The following is a 21,936-nucleotide window of genomic DNA, read 5'->3' as shown; positions in this document are numbered from 1 at the left end:
ATTTAAGTGTCTCAATTTGACCCTACTACCACTGTCTACCCTTCTCCTGCTGATCTTCTTTTTATAGTGCAGCACTGTTTGCAGTCCTCACATAACCAGGGGCGAGGATGCTCCCATGTTGGTTTGCCACCACTATACTTGCTGGACTAGTGTCCACACTTGTCTTTTAGTACCACACCACCTTCCCTCCCTGTGAGTAGCAATCCTGCAATGAGCTGAGCACACCTTTCTCCTCTACTAGTAATTGCTGTCGTCCGTGTTAGATACATTAATATATTGTTATAAAAATAAGGAGTTACGGCATTCATAGTTACTACACAGATAAAACACGTTGTTATTGCCAATTCTTTGTGCGGATGGCGGAATCTGCATGAGCAAAGAATGGAGCCTATGGGATGGGCGGAACTTCAAGCAGGGGCGCGTGACGGCCTGCACAGAATTACAGTCACAAGATTGCTAGATTGTGGGAAATTCCTGATTACAATCCATCACCTGTCTAATCTCATTGATGCAAATTTAAAGTCATTTTACATTCTACAACATAATATACTGTATTAACTCTGTTTTTTGTGTATTTATAGCTCAATAAGTTCAATCCAATGGGAGACCTTTTGGCATCAGGAATGGGTAAGCCTACTATTTCATTAGTTTCTAACATTTTTTACAAAGCATCATGGGGGGAGATTCATTAAGCAGTCTAGAATTAGTGCAGGTAAACTACAAAGCTATATAACGTTTATATTTAAATATACTAAGTAAAATGAAAGCTGAGCTGTGATTGGATCTATGTTTCTCTTCAACAGTCTCTAGTGTAGATTGCTGTGTCTAGTTCAGAGGGAAGTCATCAGAGAAGTTGGTTTGATGGCTCATGGTTGAGCCTTCATATCTCCTACCATGAACAATCTTCTAAGGTGATATAACTACATGATTTTCTCATAAATCGGCTTAGAAGAATGCTCAAGAGAGGAGAGATGAAGTCTGGAATGAAATTTGGTGGAGAAATCGACTAAGGCTAGCTTCACACATACTGGATCTCAGCAGATTTCCTGCTGCATGTTCGGTAATGTCATTTTGTAAGGGCACTGATTGGCTGAGGTAGAAGATATATCAGAACATCAAAAATTCACAAACCTAGCAAAGGCTCAGGGATCTGGGAGCCACAGAAGTAGTCCAGAGTGCGGACAGGTAAAGTATTAAACAGGCAGCGGTGGGTTAAGGGGAAAAGGGCTTTACATACTCGCAGTTGAATGAAAAATCAGCTGTGTGTAACCCTATCCAAAATGACAGTACCCGGAATCGCAGCCGATTTTGCTACAGAACTCTCAGCGGGAAACCCTAAGACACAAAAACCAACCAGTTTATGTGGCTGTGGAAGAGAAACCAAGCAAAATGGTTTAAGTGTCACTGTCATTATAACTTTCAAAATCTAAATCAACAGTAATGTGATATAAAGCAAGTTTTCAATTTAAATTCATTATTTTATTAATATCATGCTGTAAAACAAAGCCGAACTGCCAGAAATCAAGGTCCAGTCTCCTGCATGCAGATTTTCTGACTTGTGTTGGTTGAAGAAAACAGACTAAATACAGGAATTCCGGCCAGTACAGGGAGTCACTGCTCAATGTGTCCATCAGTCACATGACTGCCTTCTCTCTGTGAGTGCTTAGATAGCCTGGGGTAAATTGCAAACTTGCTTTATATCACAGCATTTGATTTCGATTTTGTAAGTAAAAACAACAGTGACACTTTAATGAAGACCGTTGGAGAACCTTTCTTTTTTTTAACCTAATGCAAAGCTAGAATTAAAAAAAAGCTTATCAGATGTAGACCTAATTTAAGGTGAATTTTCCCTAGATGAAAAGGGCATAAATTAAAGAATACTTTGGGAGGTCTAAATATATACAGTGATCCCTCAACTTACAATGGTCTGTGGCACATGTGAATAACTAGATGATCAACCAATGAAACTGGGCATTTTACTGATAAAACCCCAGTATTACTGAAATGCATGCACTGGCTGGCTGTCTGGTAGTGACAGACACAGGAGGATGCTGTCTGTGCGGGCTCCTTCCCCACCAGAGTGGCGCACATCTTTTTTCATGCGGGCCGCACGCAATGTCGTCATTTCATCACGTGCCTTCTGCAGGAGAAGACCGGCACAGACCAGAGGAGAGAGAAGAGGACCTGGGAAGCGTGGGAGCGGAGGAAAGGTAAGTGGGATGTTTATTTTTTTATTTGGGACAGACACTTGGGGTTAACTAGACTACCAGGGGCATCACTGGAGGGGTTAACTATGACTACCAGGCACATGACTCGGGGGTTAACTAGACTACCAGGGACATGACTCGGGGGTTAACTAGACTACCAGGGACATGACTCGGGGGTTAACTAGACTACCAGGGACATGACTCGGGGGTTAACTAGACTACCGGGCATTACTACGGATTCACATCAGGTACAAGGGGCATCATAGAGGGTTAACTACAATAGCAGGAGCACTAGGGGAACAATACTTTGCCTTGCCCGTGTGCTGCGAACTCACGCTACTAACTGCCTTGCACAGTATAACATTGAGTGCAGCGGCCCTCGAATGATTTTATTAATGCCCTAATGGCCCTCGTTGGGGAAAATGTTCCCCATCCCTGCTCTAGAGTATTGTGTGATACTACGTGTCCTGTGCTGCATAGAATTTTGGTCTCAACTTATAATGGTTTCAACATACAATGGTCGTCCTGGAACCAATTAATATTGTATGTTGAGGGACCACTGTAATTCTTTGTAAAGGGACATAGGAGGAGTTCCCATATCCCAGTGTTTAACATGGGATAGATGTAAATCTTTATTATGTAAATTGTACATTAATTGACTAATCCATATGTTGATGTTGAATCCTTTTAACCCCTAGACGACCCAGGATGTAGAGTTAAGTCATGGAAGTCTGTCACCAGACGACCCTGGACGTAACTGTACGTCCTGGGTGGTTCTCCCGCTATGAAGCGCGCTTCATAGGAGGTGGGGGCCGGGTGCAGTGAGCAGCCGGGACCTCACCGGTAATGACAAGCTGCAGCGATCGCGCTGCAGTGTGTCATTAACCCCTTTAAACGCCGCGATTGCAGAAGTGTAAGTGACAGGGGGAGTCCCCTATCACTTACCGATCGGGACCCCCGGAGGTCTCTCACCTGCCTCCGTGCGGTCCGATCGGCGATCTGCTACACTGAGCCTGCACAGGCAGGCTCAATGAGCAGATCGCCGATAACACTGATCAATGCTATGCCTATGGCATAGCAATCATCAGTGTAGAAATCAAACTAGTGTATGTAAAAGTCCCCCAAAGGGACTTCAAATGTGTAGAAAAAAAAAAAAAAAAAGTTCAAAACACTATTACACTACCCCAAAACCCCTCCCCCAATAAAAGTTAAAATAACCCCCCCCATCCCATTATATAAATAAAACATATAAAAATAAATAAACATATAATATACCGTAGCGTGCGTAATTGTCCGATCTATTAAAATATAACAAGCGTCATTGTGATCGGTGAACTGCGTACACGAAAAGAGGGAAAAAAGTGCGCGGATTACCGATTTTATGTTACATTATATATTAAAAAAAAATCTATAAAAAGTGATCAAAACGTCCGATCTTCACAAATATGGTATTAATGAAAACTAGAGAACATGGCGGAAAAAATGACACCCCATACAGCCCCATAGGTGAAAAAATAAAACTGTTATAAGTGTCACAATAGGCCCATTTTATTAATATTTAATTGCCAAAAAAAAGGATTTCATAAAAAAAAAAAATATATATATATATATAACGTTAGAGAATCTGTGTAACCTGCATATGGTCATGTTCGGACTGACCTATAGAGTAATGGTATCATGTCGCGGTTACCATATAGTGTATTACGTAGACACAGAAACCCCCCAAACTTTACCATATTGCATTCTTTTTTACGATTTCACCTATTTATATCTTCATAAATAATATATTTGGAATTCCATCATATATGCTATGGTAAAGTGAATGACGCCATTACAAAGTACAACTATTCCTGTAAAAAAACAAGCACTTACATGGCTTGTAGATAGAAAACTGAGAGTGCTAGAGCTCTTAGAAGAGGAGGAGGGAAAAACAAAAACACTAATATCAAAATTTGCGCGGTCCACTGGGTCATTTTGGGCCTGGTCCTCAAAGGGTTAAAGAGTCACTGTCGTATTATTATTATTTTTTTTTGCAGAAATCGATAGTCAAGGCGATTTTAAGAAACTTTGTAATTGGGTTTATTAGGCAAATATGCCTAAGGTCCCCCCCTCCCTCCTCTTTTCCATTCACTGGAAAATATCAGGAAATTGTGACTTGTTGCATCAGACACAACCCTGTCTGTTCTATAAAGAGGGAGGGGGGAGGAGGGACATGAGTCGTCAGCGAGAGCGGAGAACGCACCGAGCTAGGTGAAGCTGTATTCAAAGGTCAGAGAGGTCAGTGCTGACTGTCAGAGGAGATAACTGGGTCATGTCGTTGTAAATTAACTCTTTGTTGTCCTGTTTTGGTGTCTCATTTCCCTCTTAAAACACAACAATCACTGAACTCAGGGAGAACAGCGAAAAAATCCAATGGAGTACTCATTTACGAGTCTCCACTGATTGCCCCCTACAAAATTTGAAAATGCAAAGAAGGGGTCTGTGGAGCCTCAGTTACAAGTCTCAAAACACGGGAATAGCCAGATATCCCTCTCTCCAGAGAAGGAAGCCCGTTGCCAAGGGGTGCCTCCTAGTGGGGAGAGCACCAAACCACTCTGATACGTAGTCCCTCAGGTCCTCACTCTGTTGCGAGCTTTGGAACCTAAATATGGAAACACCAGGGTGGCCCCTATAAGTCAGTCTAACTCTGTGGCATAACGACATAAGACAGGGGTTACCCCTCTCTCCATAGGAGAACAATGCAGACAAGGGGAGAGGTTCAAACTGCTTTTTCATTATAAAAATTCATTTTTCGGCTAATAAACCCAATTACAAAGTTTCTTAAAATCGCCTAGAATATTGATTTATGCAAAAAAAAAAAATTTATGACTGACACTTTAAAGAGAACCTATCATCTAAATTTCACTGTCCCTAATATTAAAGTATATCTTTCCCTAAGTCTATCTATGAAGATACAGACTGCCTTTGCAGTCTGTATCTTATGCCTTACCTACTCTTTCGTATCTGTGTAAGCAAGGCCGGGGGCCGCCATCTTGATGACGTCATTTGCGTTCCACCGTTGGAACGCAAGTTGCGTCATCAAGATGGCGGCGCCTGGCCTTGCTTGCACAGAAACAGAGGATTAGGTAAAGTAGAAGATACAGACTGTAAAGACAGTCTGTATCTTCATAAATAGACTTCATGAAGATACAGACTGTAGTCTGTATCTTCATGAAGTCTATTTATGAAGATACAGACTGCCTTTGCAGTCTGTATCTTATGCCTTACCTACTACTTCGTGCCGGTGCAGCAGGGCCGGCGCCGCCATCTTGATTACGTCTTTGCGTTCCACCGCTGGGACGCAAGTTACGTCATCAAGATGGCGGCGCCGGCCTTGCTGCACAGAACAGAGTAAGTAAAGTAGAAGATACAGACTGTAAAGGCAGTCTGAAGACGTGACTTGCGTTCCAGCGGTGGAACGCAAGTGACGTCATCAAGATGGCGGGCCCCCACCGGCCTTGCTGCCGCTCTGCATGACGGGAGTTTCCTGTCTCGCGCCGACTCTTTTGAAAAGAGCCGGCGCGAGGCAGGAAAGTAAAACAGAAATATTTAAAAAACGCAGCTTTAAAATTAATTAATTATATTTACAAATATTGTTAAAATTAGAATTTACATCTAATTAGGGAATAAAAAAAAAAATTCATTTTCGCCCGTGATTGGTTCTCTTTAACCTCTTAAGGACATAGGACGTATGCGTACGTCATATGTCCTCACTTGCACTTCAAAGCGGGGCCGCGCGGCGGCCCCGCTTTGAAGTGCCGCGATCCCGGGTGCCGCGTGTAGCCCGGGACCGCTGCTATTAGCGGGCACGGTCTGATCGCCGTGCCCGCTAATTAGCTAATCGGAGGCAGCTGTCAAAGTTGACAGCTGCCTCCGATTACCGGAGGCAACGTTTCCCTGGGGTCTAGTGGGGGAGATCGCTCCTCCGGGACCTTGTCCCGGAGGAGCGATCTCCGTTACTGATGCCGGCCGGGGACGCGTCCAAGATGGCGCCTTCCTCGGCTCGGCACTCGTTCGTTTTCGGCTGCAGCAGCCGAAAGCAAACGAGTGCCGATCTCATGGATCTCTGCAGCATATCTATGCTGCAGAGATCTCAATGAGAGATCCAAGTGTATATACTAGAAGTCCCCCAGGGGGGCTTCTAGTATATGTGTAAAAAAAAAAAAAAAAAAAAAAAAAAAGTGTTGTTAATAGTAAAAAGCCCCCTCCCCTAATAAAAGTCTGAATCACCCCCCTTTTCCCAGGTTTTAAATAAAAGTAAACAAATAAATAAATAAATAAACATGTTTGCTATCGCCGCGTGCGTAATCGCCCGAACTATTAATTAATCACATTCCTGATCTCGTACGGTAAACGGCGTCAGCGCAAAAAAATCCCAGAGTGCAAAATTGAGCATTTTTGGTCGCATCAAATCCAGAAAAAATGTAATAAAAAGCGATCAAAAAGTCGCATATGCGCAATCAAGGTACCGATAGAAAGATCACATCATGGCGCAAAAAATGACACCTCGCACAGCCCCATAGACCAAAGGATAAAAGCGCTATAAGCCTGGGAATGGAGCGATTTTAAGGAACGTATATTGGTTAACAACGGTTTGAATTTTTTACAGGCCATCAGATACAATATAAGTTATACATGTTATATATCGTTTTAATCGTAACGACTTGAGGAACATGCATAACAAGTCAGTTTTACCCCAGGGAGAATGGCGTAAAAACACATTTCCCCCAAATAAAAGAAATGCGTTTTTTTTTTTCAATTTCACCACACTTTGAATTTTTTTCTGGTTTCGCAGTGTACTTTATGCAAAAATTCAGCCTGTAATTGCAAAGTACAATTAGTGACGCAAAAAATAAGGGCTCATGTGGGTCTCTAGGTGGAAAAATGCAAGTGCTATGACCTTTTAAACACAAGGAGGAAAAACCGAAAACGTAAAAACGAAAATGGGCCATGTCCTTAAAGGGTAAAGGTGTGGAGGAAGGTGGGTGGGTGGGGGGGAGGAGAGAACGGTCAGAATTCCTCTCTTCCCAGTACACATCCCATGGACACCAGTTTTCTTTAACAGGTCCATTTTATTGTCTAACATGGCCGTTAGGTGCTCCATGTTCCTCACATCAAGGATTCGAGTGTATAAATCTTCCCTTGTAGGAGGGGCTGTTTTCTTCCAATATTTTGCTATGAGGCATCTAGCTGCTGTAAGGAGATGGAGAAGCAATTTTAGGATGGTACGTCCTATCTTAATCTGTGTCACGTTAGAGATAGATAGTGGGCCTGGATATCCCGCATTCTCTTTAAGGAGGTCCTTCACTGCACACCAGTAAGGGACAATGAGAGGGCAGAGCCAGTAGATATGCGGGAGAGAGCCCATAGCCTGCTGGCACTTCCAACAGTGATCTGGGATAGCTGGGTTCATTGCATGCAAGATCTTCGGAGTATAATACCAAAATAGCATTATCTTATATTGATTCTCCTTATATGTTACACATATTGAGGTCTTGGCCGCCCTATCCCATATTATTTTCCAGACGTTCTGGGGTAACTGTCTCCCAAAGAGTCCCTCCCATTTATCCATGTATGGATAGCGAATTTATCTAGCAGAGCCCGTATATCTGAGAAAGAGCTTAGGAAAATTGAGTGTACAGTGCAGAGTATGAATTAGTAATCTGAACCCCTAAATATTTAAGGGAAAGATCCTTCCAGTTGTATTTATAATTAGACTTGAGATTAGCTAATAAAGGCTCCGCTATATTAATGGCCAGGGCCTCTGTTTGGGACGTGTTTATTTTATAACCTGAGAGTCGGCTAAAATGTGTCAGAAGTTCATGCAAATTAGGTTGGTAGATATGTGATTGTGTTATTGTCAGCAGGACGTCATCAGCAAATAAGGAAAGCTTAAAATCTATCCCCCTAATCTGTATGCCATGTATAGCAGAGTGGTGCCGTATAGCTGCCGCCAGGGCAACCTTGCCTCGTACCATTATGTATATTTATGGTATTAGATTGGGCATGGGGGAATTTAACCCTTTAAGGACAGAGCAAATTTCGATTTTTGCGTTTTCGGTTTTTCCTCCTTGTGCATAAAAGGCCATAGCACTTGCATTTTTCCACCTAGAGACCCACATGAGCTCTTATTTTTTGCGTCGCTAATTGTACTTTGCAATTACAGGCTGAATTTTTGCATAAAGTACACTGCGAAACCAGAAAAAAATTCAAAGTGTGGTGAAATTGAAAAAAAAAACGCATTTTGTTTATTTGGGGGAAATGTGTTTTTACGCCATTCGCCCTGGGGTAAAACTGACTTGTTATATATGTTCCTCAAGTCGTTACGATTAAAACGATATGTAACATGTATAACTTATATTGTATCTGATGGCCTGTAAAAAATTTAAACCATTGTCAACAAATATACGACACTTAAAACCGCTCCATTCCCAGGCTTATAGCCCTTTTGGAGCGGTCCCCGGCCGGCTTCATTTACGGAGATCGCTCCTCCGGGATAACATCCCGGAGGAGCGATCTCCCCACTAGACACCAGGGATGACGCTGCGTCCGGTAATCGGATGCAGCTGTCATGTTTGACAGCTGCATCTGATTACTGTATTAGCGGGCACGGCGATCGGACCGTTCCCCCTAATACCTACGGTCCCGGGCTACACGCGGCACCCGGGACCGGCGCGGTTCAGAGCGGGGCCGCGCGGCGGCCCCGCTCTGAACTCCCTTACCGGCATCAGGGCGTAAATTTACGCCCGATGTCGTTAAGGGGTTAATGGTTGCCGTCGGAGATGTATACAGGCCCATGACCGCCATGAGGAAAGCACCCGCCACTCCGAAGGTGTCTGAGACTCTCAGCATAAACGGCTACCCCAGGCGGTCAAAGGCCTTTTCTGCGTCAAGGCTCAAAAGTAACGCCGAATCTTTTTCTTTATTGACAGCGTCAACAAGATCAATTACATGTCTAGTGTTATCTCCCCACTGACGACAGGGGACAAACCCCACCTGATCCTTATCAATTAGTTGTGGGAGCCATAGCGACAACCTATTAGCAAGAATTTTAGTAAACTGTTTTAAATCTGCATTAAGGAGTGCGATAGGGCGATAGCTCCCACAATCCAATGGGTCTTTTCCTGGTTTGGGTATCAAAGAAATGTAGGCATGTGACATAGTGGTCGGGATGAGTTCACCTTGGAGAAGGGCAATAAACACTTTAAGTGGGGGGAGAGGATAGGGGCAAATGTTTTATAATATAAGTATGTCAGTCCATCCGGGCCAGGAGATTTACCGTTAGGTAATTCTTTCAGTATATCTCCTAGCTCTTCAGTTGTGACTGCAGCATTTAAGGTATCGTGGGCATCCAAGGGTAGTCTAGGGAGTTTACAAGTATCTAGAAAAGCGTCAAATAATCGTGCTCGGTCCACTGGGGCCCTCGGGAGCGTATCCGGGAGGTTATATAGTTGAGCAAAACAATCCCTGAACTCCTCTGCAATGGCAGAAGGGTCATGGACCATAGCGCCAGTTTTGCTTCTGATCGTATGAGGTGTTTTTTGCTCAGTGCGATCCCATAACTGTTTGGCAAGCAGGGTATGGGCCTTGTTTTTTCAAAGTACCTTTGTTTAGTGTACATTAGAAGCTTTTCCACTTTATGTAAAGCTAGGTTTTTCACTTTGGCTCTTGTGCTCGGAACCTTCTGCAACAGTGCCACAGAAGGTGAGGTAGTCAATTTGGCCTCTAAGGAACGCAATTGAGCAGAAAACTTCTCTATCATATGGTTCCTATCTTTGTAAAGTTTTGCATTTAAAGATATACAATAGCCTCTCATTACTGCTTTATGTGCTTCCCATAGCGTCACCGGGGATCCCACGGAGCCCGTATTTACAGTGAAATATTCTTTCAGAGAGGATATCAGAGGATATCAGACTATCTCAAGTGTGGGGTTTTAAGTAGTGAGTCATTGAGTTGCCAGTGACACTGTCTAGTGAAGAGCGCGGTGTCCTTAAGGTCAAGTGTGAGCGGGGCATGGTCTGACCATGTAATAAGGTCCATGTGAGCATCTTTCATTATCCGCACAGCGGGGATGTTCCCAAAGAAATAGTCTATGCGTGTGAACGTCCCATGTGGTGTGGAGTAAAAAGAGTACAACCTGTCAGAGGGGTGGTTAATTCTCCACAGGTCATATAGCGAGTATTTACGAATGACTTTGCGGAATTCCCTGGCCAGAGTAACCGTGGAAGTGGGAGGTCGTACAATGGTAGGGGAGAAACGATCAATACGGTCTGACATAATGGCGTTGAAGTCACCCCCTAAGATCAAAGTGGCAGGGGGTAAGCGAGAGATATGGAGCAATAGCTTATTCAGGAACCGTATCTGATGGGAATTAGGGACATAGACATTGCAAAGTACGATAGGGAGCCCCGAAGTATGATGTATCTACAGCCTACATCTAATGTTGTGGAGTGAATTTGGATGGGACAAGTTCGCGAGAGAAGTATTGCCGCTCCCGCTCGTTTGCGATCGCAATGGGCCGAATAGGCAATAGGAAATTTTTGTTTGGCAAAATTAAAATTGCCATTGGTATCAGTGTTTCCACATGCGATTTAGAGAGCTCCGTGAGCGCAAGCCTGCACTTAGTATTAGAGTTTAGGCCATGGACGTTAAGGGATAAGAGTCTGACCATCGTAAAGTAGCACAGTATCCCCCTTAGCAAGAAAGCACCAAATTACTCACCGGCCGGATGATAACTAATCAGCTCAGGGAGGAGGGGTGGGTCACACACGAGGATTGGGGTAGACACAGACAAAGAGACTGCTATAAAAAAGAAGAAATCAATACAATAACTAAAGAACAACCAAAATAGTCAAAACCAAGGGACACCCAGTGCGTCCCAAGAACACCCTGTGCAACCTTGGAGTGGGGTCGCAGGAGCCTTTCACTGATTGACAGCTGGGCTTTGTGAAATCTGTTACCTTCTGTGTATTCCATTGGATGCTGCAGTCAGTAGTTACGTGGGACATCTAGATTGTTGGGTCGAGGGAGTCCTAGTTCATAGGCATACAGCCATAGCTTGTCTATTAGACTTAATAGATTTGTTGTCAGTTTGTTAGGGACAGACAATAATGTTTTAAAACACTAAGTAATTGGTATTCCTTGTCTAGAAAAAGGTATAGAATTTTCCAGTTTACACATGGTTATCAGGGATGAGTCTCTTCATATGACTCTTGTTGCAACCAATCTGCCACTTGTTGGTTTTGCATCATTGACATCATAATTGTTGCTTTTTCGTTTTTCATGTTTGTTTCAGGTTTCAACATATTAATCTGGAGCCGAGAGATTCTTCTTATGATGAAGCAGAAGGAGATGATAAAGGCTTTGAAAGACAAAGGGATTCCAGTGGGGAGAAAACAGGATCCCACAAGAGGCCCTTCTCATAAGGAAAAGACTAAAGCATCACAGTCAGTGAAGATCTCTGTGAAAGAGAAAACAAGCACGCGAAGCAGAATGAGAGAGAAGTGAGCCTGAGAACTGTCGACCCAACCTCTACAGCTTGTCTGACTGCTGTAACCAAACTCCATGAGTGCCTTATCGCACTGGTTGTAATAGGCTAAGTATGTTTGGTTACATCAGATGCTGCTTCTTGGTTATTTTTTTGCATAAGGCAAGAAATGTCCATTGAACTTGTGCTTCCTTGGCCCATGTCTAGATAGTATGAATCTTCTGACTGTCTTTAAAGGGAATCCTCAAGAGATTTACTGCCATTTGACAGAAAGGGTTTAAAAGAGAAGAGTCCTGTGGGACATGTTATATGAAGGAGGAGTGCATTATATGGTTAGATACAGCCATCTAATGAAAAAAAAAAATTCTCAGAACTGCCAAGATGGCCTTGTACTTATCAGCTACCTGGATGGCGGCAGACAGAAACAAGGCGGAAGAAGTGACAGTGGCTAGATGTTCAAAGTAGTATGTCAAAGTAAGACAAAGTATCCTTTTTAGGAAATTTTTCAGTCTGGTAAAAAAAAAATGAATGCCTATAGCAGTCTGCTTTGGCGAGTGAATGTACGGAGCTGGCTCACAGCTTGTTGCGACGGTTTATCATGTTTTATGAGAAATTGTGCGTGGTCATATTTGTGTTCTGTAGCCACATCAAATGTTTGGATGGCCGTCGTTTTAATGACAGCCGTATTATGCAAAAGGCAAAAAAACAACATGAAAACATAGCCTTATGTTGAACATGGACAACAAATATGGCTGTGTGAATACGGCTTAGCATGTATTGGAAGCTACATTGCTGTAGGTCTTTTTGTGTGTAAAAACTTCATACATAGTGACTTGATGTGGCTCTTGGATGGTACTAGTCCTCTTTCAGACACTGCCAACCGGTGTAAGGAGTCTTATAGACAATGCCACCTAGAAAAAAAAAGGTATGCAAGGTAGTCCCCTCCAATAGGGAGAATACTCTCAAAATCATGTTTTTAGGTTCTTTTATGGGTCAGACACGGAATTAGTGTTTCTACCTGTAGATCATGCTAAAGACGGTTTCAACATTAAAAGGTGTATGGCCACCTTAAGGACTTAAACAATTTGATTTGTCAATATACCACAGCTAGAGTACGGTCCCAACACTGCACACCTGCAGCAGGCAGAAGACCTGACAGCTTTATTTTGTCCCTAAAAAAAAAAAAAAATATATATGACATGGACTTGCCACTCTGTAGAAGTACTTACATATGCTTTGCAGAAAGGGAGGGCCTCTTGGTTACACAGGAGCATAGTTAATTAAAGTTAAAGTAAAGACAAGAGTTTATCAAGTTCAACCTACAGAAACCCTACTGTGTTGATCCAGAGAAAGGCCCCAAACCCTTATGAGGCAGATGCCAGTTGCCCCATCACTGGTAGAAACACTCCAAAATAGCAATCCAAATAAATCCCTGGATCAGTGTCCTAGCACATAAAATCTGATTATTAGGATCATTTTTACATGTGGTGATTTCTCGCACACTGGTCACTGCAAACAAGCATCAAGATCGGCGCTCGGTTGCAGTTCCTTGTACATGGCAAGAGAAATTGGGTGGCCACACTGCACAAACGATTCATGTATGGTTTGTGCAGCCACTGAAACTGAAAGCACTGATATATGAATATCCATGCTGTCAGTTTGTCTTTATCGTTACTGGCCTCACATCTCCTTATTACACAGGAAGATGTGTGGCTTATGACAAGATGTTTTGAAACCCACGAAGAGTCAGCTTAGGATTGGATGTGTTTTCCCCCGTCCTCAGCTGATCGTTGTCACTTTTACACAGGCCCATTATTGGCAGTAGGAGCGTTTCTAGCAGCGCTTCTGGACGATAATCGTCCTTTGTACAGGGCCTTTTAGAGGGAGCGAGCACTTTACACTTATTTGCTGTCACTCATGTTATTTAGGGAGCTGTGTCCTGGATTCGCTACCAACTAGGGTGTGCCCACTTGTCCTTCTTTAAACCCCTGAGTAGAGCTACACTTTATATTTTTGCAATTTTCCCAACCACCTTTAAGTTGGTACTAAATTAGCTAATTGTTATACATCTGTTTTAGGTTCAGACTGTTACAATAATGTTGCCTAATGCTACGTTTACACAGAGCGATAATTCGCCCGATCATATGATTAACGATTTCGAAGTAACAATTTTTTTTTATAACGATCAGCGTTTAGATGGAACGATATATCGTACAGAAAATTAGTTTTGCGATCGCTTAAGCCTATCTCGCACATAGGTAAAATCAGTGAACGACTGTTTACACGGAACAATCTGCGAATTTTTTGCGAACGATCAATGACTATTTATTAACATGTTCAATGATACGTTCAAACGTAGCATAAGAAGTTGTCAGTCCGCTACCTGGTACCCAAGCTTAAGATATATGTATAATTCCACTCATTAAAGGGGTTATCCTGCAAAAATCTTTTTCTTTCAAAAAGTTGTAGATTTGTAATTTACTTCTATTTAAAAATCTCAAGTGTTTCCACACTTAGGCTAGGTTCACACTGCGTTTTCAGCATCCGTTTAACGGATCCGTTTTTTTTAACGTCCAGAAAAATAGGGTCAGCAACGTTTTTTGGTCCGCCCAAAAAAAACGGATCCGTTTTTTTTTATAATGGAAGTCAATGGAAAAACGGATGCACACAAATGAATCCGTTTTTTGCAATCCGTTTTTCATGCGTTTTTTGCAAAAAACGGATGCGTTAAACGTATGCTGAAAACGCAGTGTGAACCAGCTGCTGTATGTCCTGTAGGAAATGTTTTCTTTTCAGTCTGATAGTGCTCTCTGATGATATCTCTGTCCCAGACCTGTACTGTCCAGAGCAGGAGAGGTTTTCTATAGAATTGTAGCTGATTTGAACAGTTCCTGTCTCGGCCAGAGATCTCAGCAGAGAGCACTGTGTCATACGGAAAATAAAACATTTCCTGCAGGACATACAGCAGCTGATAAGTATGGGAAGACTTGAGCTTTTTAAATATAATTAAATTACAAATCTATATAACTTTCTGACTCCAGTTGATTTGAAAGAAAAAGATTTTCGCCAAGGTGATGGCTTTTGGAGTTACAATGGTTCTCAGCTTACCTCACAATCATTTATGTAACTTTGTCCTTGGAACAACATGTGGGATTGGTGTTATGCAATGGATGGGTACACACAGCCATATTTTTAAAATGTATTTTTTTATATTAATACACACCATTGACTTCTCTCTTGTTCCATTTATAGAGACTGAGTTATGCTGGTGTTTGTTGTAGAGCTCAATGCTAAATCATATTAGGTTGATATCAGCAAGAAAAACCTCAATCAAGATGTAAATATGAATATTTTTCCCAGTGTTCATCCAGATGTGTAATTCCAGGCAAAAATGGATTTAGCCATTAGCCAGACCTAGCCTATAGGTTTAATTTATCTGAGAAGAGCCACTGGGAAGACTTACCTCTAGCAGGCTGCAGTCTGAGCCGCATATGACAGTAGAAACTAGTTGATTTGTAAATATTTCTGCAACAGCCCTTGCACCATGTAACCACAGACTATGTTCACACGTTTTTTTTCAGCTCAGTTTAAAATGACATGTTATTTTGAGTCTAAAATAATGGACGTCATTTAGCTGTCTGGCCTCCCCTTAGTGCAATGACGGGTGTTTGTACATTATTCTAGTTTGGGTTACTAATTGCTCTTTGGGTGTGGCTAAATTGAAAAGTCCATTGAATTCAATAGTAAAAACAGTGGAAAAAGAAAAACTGTGTGTGAACAACTAATAAAAAATGTCTGCTATTTGCAAAAGATGTCTGAAAATAATGATCATGTTCATTGTTTTGACGTCCACGGCAAAAATGTCTGTTATTCAATACACTGTGCGCATTTGACGTTTGTCTTCCCATTGACTTTAATACATTGCCATTGCAGTCAGTTAAATTGCGGCAAAAATGACGTTTTTTAAAATATGAAAATCTGCCACCTTTTCAAAATTTTTGACATTGTGTGAACATAGCCATACTGTGCCCATTACAGGTCAGCAATAGTATTTGAAATAAAATATAAGACAGTGCTCCATAGCGTAACTCAGACAGGGCTGAAGTGGTGAAAGTAAGCACATAGAACTCTCACCTGAGTAGGTTGTGCTGATGTAAGGTACAACTCAGTAGATAGCATGTGAATGAACCGCAGCCACTCCCGACTAATCCCCACAGGGATTAAAGACAGCCAGTATCCTCCTCCACTCCAAGGCGGGTAAAACAGGCGCAGGTCCAAGGGGTAATAGTGATATAAAATTTATTAAAGAATTATGCCAGCGACAAAACACGTTTCGAGACTGGTCCGGTCTCTTTAGACACTTGATAAAGAGACCGGACCGGTCTCGAAACGTGTTTTGTCGCTGGCATAATTCTTTTAATAAATTTTATGATATTTTATATTGCTATTACCTCTTGGACCTGCGCCTGTTTTACCCGCCTTGGAGTGGAGGAGGATACTGACAGCAATAGTATTTATCAGACTGCTGAACTGTTCGGGTTCGGCATCCAACTTCTCCGTACGCTGGCAAGCGTTTTGGTTTGGAGAACGTTGCCGAACCTGAACAGTTTGGCAAGTCTGCTCAATACTAGTCATTAATTCAGGCTCTTTTGAACAGCTGCTGCAAAGGGAGTATCAGAGCATAGAGAAGGGGAATGAAGTGGTAAATGCCAAGGGACTTTATTCTTGTTAGATCACTGGCTTATAAATTCACCACACCCCAGGCCTAAACATCTGTGGCACAATCGGTGATCTGGATTTACACTAGTGAGGTTATAACACACGAATATGGGCATTCTGTAATGGGTATAAATACATTGCAGACCCAGCTATGTAAATATTGTATGCTTGTTAAATTACGCTAAAATAAACAGGACTTTTTTTTTTACAGTTTGTGTGTTCTTTGAGATTCTTGCGTTTTTCTTTTTTTGCATTGGTTTTCTTGCAACTGTTCTAAAACAAATCTGTCCGAATACAAAGGTTGATTATTAACATGATCTTATTTTCCTTAGTCCTAACAGCAGTTCAATGACTTGCCATTTCCCTGGGACAGGGGGGATTTTTTAAGCGAAAAATTTTAACTTTAGAAATCAACACTTCTCTTATGTTCTAGCCAGCAGTACAATGATGGGGATTTACCAAGAAGTAACCCCATAGGGAGGGTTCTCTTATCTGACAGAACTCACTACAGGCAAAGCAATCGCAGTGTAAAATAACCAGAGGGGCCGAGTTTTGACAGCTTTTCTAGCTCTAATCTCCTCCGTTGTCTGTGAGAGATCAGACCCCGGAGTCCTGAACCGCCCACGCCTCAATGTAAGAACAAAAAACTGAATAAAGACAAATGACCCACTTCCTGCATTCACCCTCTTGATGTACGCAAATGTTGCCCTGTTCCTGTACCTTCTTGTCCCTGTTACTGTTTAGTTTGCATCTAAACTTCTATGAATTCACAGTATTAAAGTGAAGCGCTTAGTTCCGCTCGGCCATCAGTTTGTCAGCCAGCTGCCTTTGTACTTCACTCTGGGTGCTTGAAAAAGCTGAATCCAGTCCTGGCAAACTTCTCCCAGGACTGCATCCTGCTTTGGCAAGCACCCGGAGCAGAGTTCAAATGCAACTGGCTGACAAACTGATGGTCTAGTGCAGGGGTGTTAAACTCAGGCCCTCCAGCTGTTTCAGAACTACAATTCCCATCATGCCTGGACAGCCAAAGCTAAAGCTTTGGCTGTCCAGGCATGATGGGAATTGTACTTTTGTAACAGCTGGAGGGCCTGAGTTTAACTTGTCTGGTCTAGTGCAACGTTTAGATTTGCTCATCTCTACTTAGAAATTTAGCTGCAAACTAAACAGTAACAGACCTTTTTACTAGCCTCCTTGCCTGTCAATCATCCTGCAAAGCACAGTCACAGCCCAGATGACTAGTTCAACGCTCTCTTCCTGCCTTGTGTGTGGGATTAAAATGCATTTTACCGCACTTTGAGTCCAAAGAGCCGACTGCCAGATGCGTGCAACCGTTCTGGGAGCCCAGTCTGCAAAAAATGTGGTTCTCTTTAGAGATGAGTGAACCTTGAGCATGCTCGAGTCTATCCGAACCTGAGCATTTGGCATAGCGGGGGCTGCTATGTTTTCCACATAGCCTTAGGGCTTTATCCAACTTCAGCAGCCCCCGCTATGCCGAATGCTTGGGTTCGGATAGACTCGAGCATGCTCGAGGTTCGCTCATCTATAGTGCTCTTTAAAGGCCATGTGCCACCAAGATTTACTTTCACTGATTTAGAGATGAGCGAACTTCGAGCATGCTCGAGTTAATCCGAACCCGAACTTTCGGCATTTGATTAGCGGTGGCTGCTGAAGTTGGATAAAGCCCTAAGGCTTTGTGGAAATCATGGATATAGTCATTGGCTGTATCCATGTTTTCCAGACAACCTTAGAGCTTTATCCAAGTTCAGCAGCCCCAGCTAATCAAATACCGAATGTTCGGGTTAGGATCGACTCGAACCAGGTTCGCTCATCTCTATTGCTGATTAAAAGACAAACTTTTAGTATCTGACTAGTCTAAACGAACTCTATTTTATAACCAAGTTTTTTTTTTTATTTCACTTTTTGTACATTGTTATGAGGGTTGCCATCTTACCTGAGCTATTTTTTACAGTATTTAGTGACATGTTTTACAGCCAGACTCATGGACATAGATGACAATAGACAAACCCTGTCCCCTTGAGATGACACTGAAACTGTACTGAGCATACTCTGTGACCTTTGAATAGGTCATTCCATAGGAAGTGTACATTATTACCCTTTGGCATCACAATTTATGGAATGAAGGAATGTTTTAATTAAACACAAAAATTAAGAAATTGACCTCTCCTTCAGGAAGTATATAAGGAAGCTATACTATGACCTCAGTAGTGTAATTATAAAGTGATAAGGGAGGAAGCCTTGTGATGCCAATGAATCTCAGGGAAAAACACATTAACGTTATAATGTACACTTCCCTTACATCCCTTTGGCATCACAATGTATGGAAGATTGGCAAGTAGCATCCCCCATGGGAGGGCTTTCCTGCACCGCAGCATTAAGAACTGACCTAGCCAAGGTCAGTCGGTCGGGTAGACTGAATAGAACTAAGACTATAATGTGTGCTTATTGACAGATTCGTTTCAAAAGAACCAGACTGCTTTCCACCCAACTAGTAGCAACAGCCCTAGTTAAATGTGCCTTCGTAAAATCCAGAGACTGCAGGCCTGCAGAAGAATAACCAAGTCCTATACATTCACAAATTCATCAAGAAATGGACAGTTTAGAGGCTTTCTTCCCATGGAAAAGCACTAAAGGTTTTCTTCCATTTTGAAGTCTTTGACTCTCTGTAGGCAGATCCGAAGTGCTCTGGACACATCAAGGGATGAAAGGTTTCGGGCATCCTGGCTAGGATCATCAGGAAAGAACACGGGTAACACAATAGCTTGATTGATATTATCGAAGGTAGGACACTTTGGAAGAAACACAAGACAAAAGTGTAGTAAAAGTTTAGGCCGGAACATACATGCCAAAGAACAAGGCAAAATGCAAGGCAAACACCTAAGCCACCTTCTGGAACATAGGAAAACGCTACCAGACTGTTCCTGGCACCATTACCAGCCAGATATACACCCTGGGCTCGCCAAAGCTGGGCATCTGCAAACTAATATCTAGCTACCACCGGCCAGAGGAGAGACACACATAGTCTGCCGGCGAACGCTGCATGGCCTGCCCCTCAGTGATCGAGATAAGGTAAGGCCGCCCAATCGCAGCCCCGGCCGCCCGATCGCACGCCCCCCCGCCCGATCGCACGCCCCCCCGCAGCTCCGATCGCACACAAACCTATAAACATATAATTGCTTTTGCAGTCTGTATCTAATACTTAATGTAATCATTTGTCCGCTGCCTGTGCCATCAGATGCTGCTTTCTTGGTGAGGTCACTGTTCGTCCAGCAGTGATGTCACAAGATGGTGACACAAAAACACAGAAAAATGAAACAGCTCACCGCAATGGCAAGATACAGACTCACTACAGACGTATAAATAGTTAAAAGCAGCCCCCCCCAACAGCTAAAAAAAATGGGAGGGGGGGGGGCTGCTTTTAACTATTCTCATGTCTGTGGTGGGTCTGTATCTTGCCATTGCAGTGAGCTGTTGCATTTTTCTTCGTTTTTGTGTTTGCAATTTCAGCCATAGCAACGTGCTCCTGCCTAGTGTGAATGGTGTTCTAGGGGAGCTGACAAAACTTGTCTTTTTTTTCACAAGATGGTGATGCCTGGGGGTACAACCAGGGGACAGATGATTAAGTGAGGTATTAGATACAGACTGCAAAGGCAGCCTATATCTTTATAATTAGATTTAGGGACACAAATGCTGCCATAATAGACACTTATAGCCCTATTTCACGAAACGATTATCGTTCATAGACTCGCTCAAACGACCGCTCGTTAACGAGCATTTAACGATTTTTTTAAGCGAACGATAACACAATACATGTGGGAACGTGAACGATATCTGTAGTGTAACAATTTTTTTGCGGTCATTACATGGTCGTTTAAAACGTGGGGAAATGTAGGTAGACATTTCAAAAACGACTGAAAGATTTTTTATTCAACGAAAAGATTAGCAAATTATTATTGAAAGACCAACGATTTTTTTTCGACATGTTGAAAAAAGATAGTGAACGACTCAACGACGATTTCGCTGTTGTCGTTCGCTTGTTTATAGCTATTCCACTGAACGAATATCGTTAACGAGCGGTCGTTTGAACGATTTTATGAACGATAATCGTTCGAAAAAGTTCCGTGGAATAGGGCCTTTAGTAATACACCGTGATCTCGCACTGAATAGCACAAGAGTATGGATGGAGTGGCAGGCAAAAGATCATGGGATCCCATCCTGTCGCTTTGCATGCTGGGAAGTTCTGGGCTTGAAAAAGAAAAAGCCCATAAAGAAAAATAGCTATAGCAATTAAATGTGGGTGCAAAAAAAAAGTTAATATTTAGAAAAAAAGCGAGAATTATTACTCACCGATTATTCGTTTTTCATGAGTCCATCATGACAGCACCACCTGGAGATTGAATGCCATTAGTCCTAATAGGAACAGGAAGCACGAGAGGTTAAAAAAGGGCCCCTCCCCATCTCACCCTCAGTGTTTATCAATTACTATCAACATAGCATATCTTAACACAAGTATCATAATAGAATAATAAGGGCGGGTAATAAACGGGTGCTGTCATGATGGACTCATGAAAAACGAATTATCGGTGAGTAATAATTCTCGCTTTTCAGACCGTCCAGTCATGACAGCACCACCTGGAGACATACCAGATCACCAATTAGGGGGGGACCACAGCCTGTAGCACTTTCCGTCCGAACGCTAGATCTTGGGACGTGGCCACGTTCAGCTTGTAGTGTCGATAGAAGGTATGAGGGGATGACCATGTAGCTGCTCTGCAAATCTGTTCAAGTGAAGCTGCAGATTTCTCTGCCCAGGAGACAGACATAGATCGAGTAGAATGCGCTTTTAAGGCTTTTGGTACTTCTCTATTTGAGGCTTTATAGGCTTCTGCAATTGCCGATTTCATCCATCTTGCTATAGATGCCTTTGAAGCCTTCTTGCCCCTGTTGGGGCCTTGAAATTGGAGAAACAGATTAGCATCCGTTCTCCAGGCTTTGGTATTTTGAAGATAAGTGAGAACTGCCCTGCGAACATCTAAGGTATGGAAACAAATTTCCTTGTCGTTTTTAGGAGGATCACAAAAGGACGGCAAGATGATATCTTGTGACCTGTGGAAATTTGAAACCACCTTAGGAAGAAAAGACGGGTTCAGCTTGAGGACAATTCTATCGTCTAGAACCGTAAGGTACGGTTCTTCCGTGGAGAGTGCCTGGATTTCGCAGACTCTTTTCGCCGATGTTATGGCAACTAAATAAAACGGTCTTTAGTGTCAAAAATCTTGTAGATAGTTCCTGGATAGGTTCAAAAGGTTTTTGGGTTAGAGCCTGTAGGACTAGGTTTAAGTCCCAGGGGGGAGTAAGGTTTGAGATTTTCGGTTTTAATCTCGAAACTGCTTTGAAAAATCTTTTAATCCACCTGTGCTCCGCAATTGGTGAATCGAAGAAGCAACCTAACGCAGACACCTGGAC

The 21,936-nt window shown here is 42.6% G+C and overlaps 1 protein-coding gene across 2 annotated transcripts in view; it reads left to right on the top strand.

Annotated features, from left to right (window-relative positions):
* The window catches only part of DDB2 (damage specific DNA binding protein 2), a 28,384-nt gene extending 15,719 nt beyond the window's left edge, over positions 1 to 12,665 (top strand). For both annotated transcript variants that reach the window (XM_069968412.1, XM_069968413.1), the window contains exons 10-11: positions 582 to 627; positions 11,542 to 12,665. In XM_069968412.1, coding sequence (XP_069824513.1) covers positions 582 to 627; positions 11,542 to 11,753 — 258 coding nt within the window. In that variant the 3' untranslated portion in view covers positions 11,754 to 12,665. The remainder of the gene's footprint in view (positions 1 to 581; positions 628 to 11,541) is intronic.
* Positions 12,666 to 21,936: the final 9,271 nt, after the last annotated feature.

Source organism: Dendropsophus ebraccatus, chromosome 4, assembly GCF_027789765.1.
Source record: "Dendropsophus ebraccatus isolate aDenEbr1 chromosome 4, aDenEbr1.pat, whole genome shotgun sequence".
NCBI lineage: Eukaryota > Metazoa > Chordata > Amphibia > Anura > Hylidae > Dendropsophus > Dendropsophus ebraccatus.
This window is presented reverse-complemented; position numbering and strand designations above follow the sequence as displayed.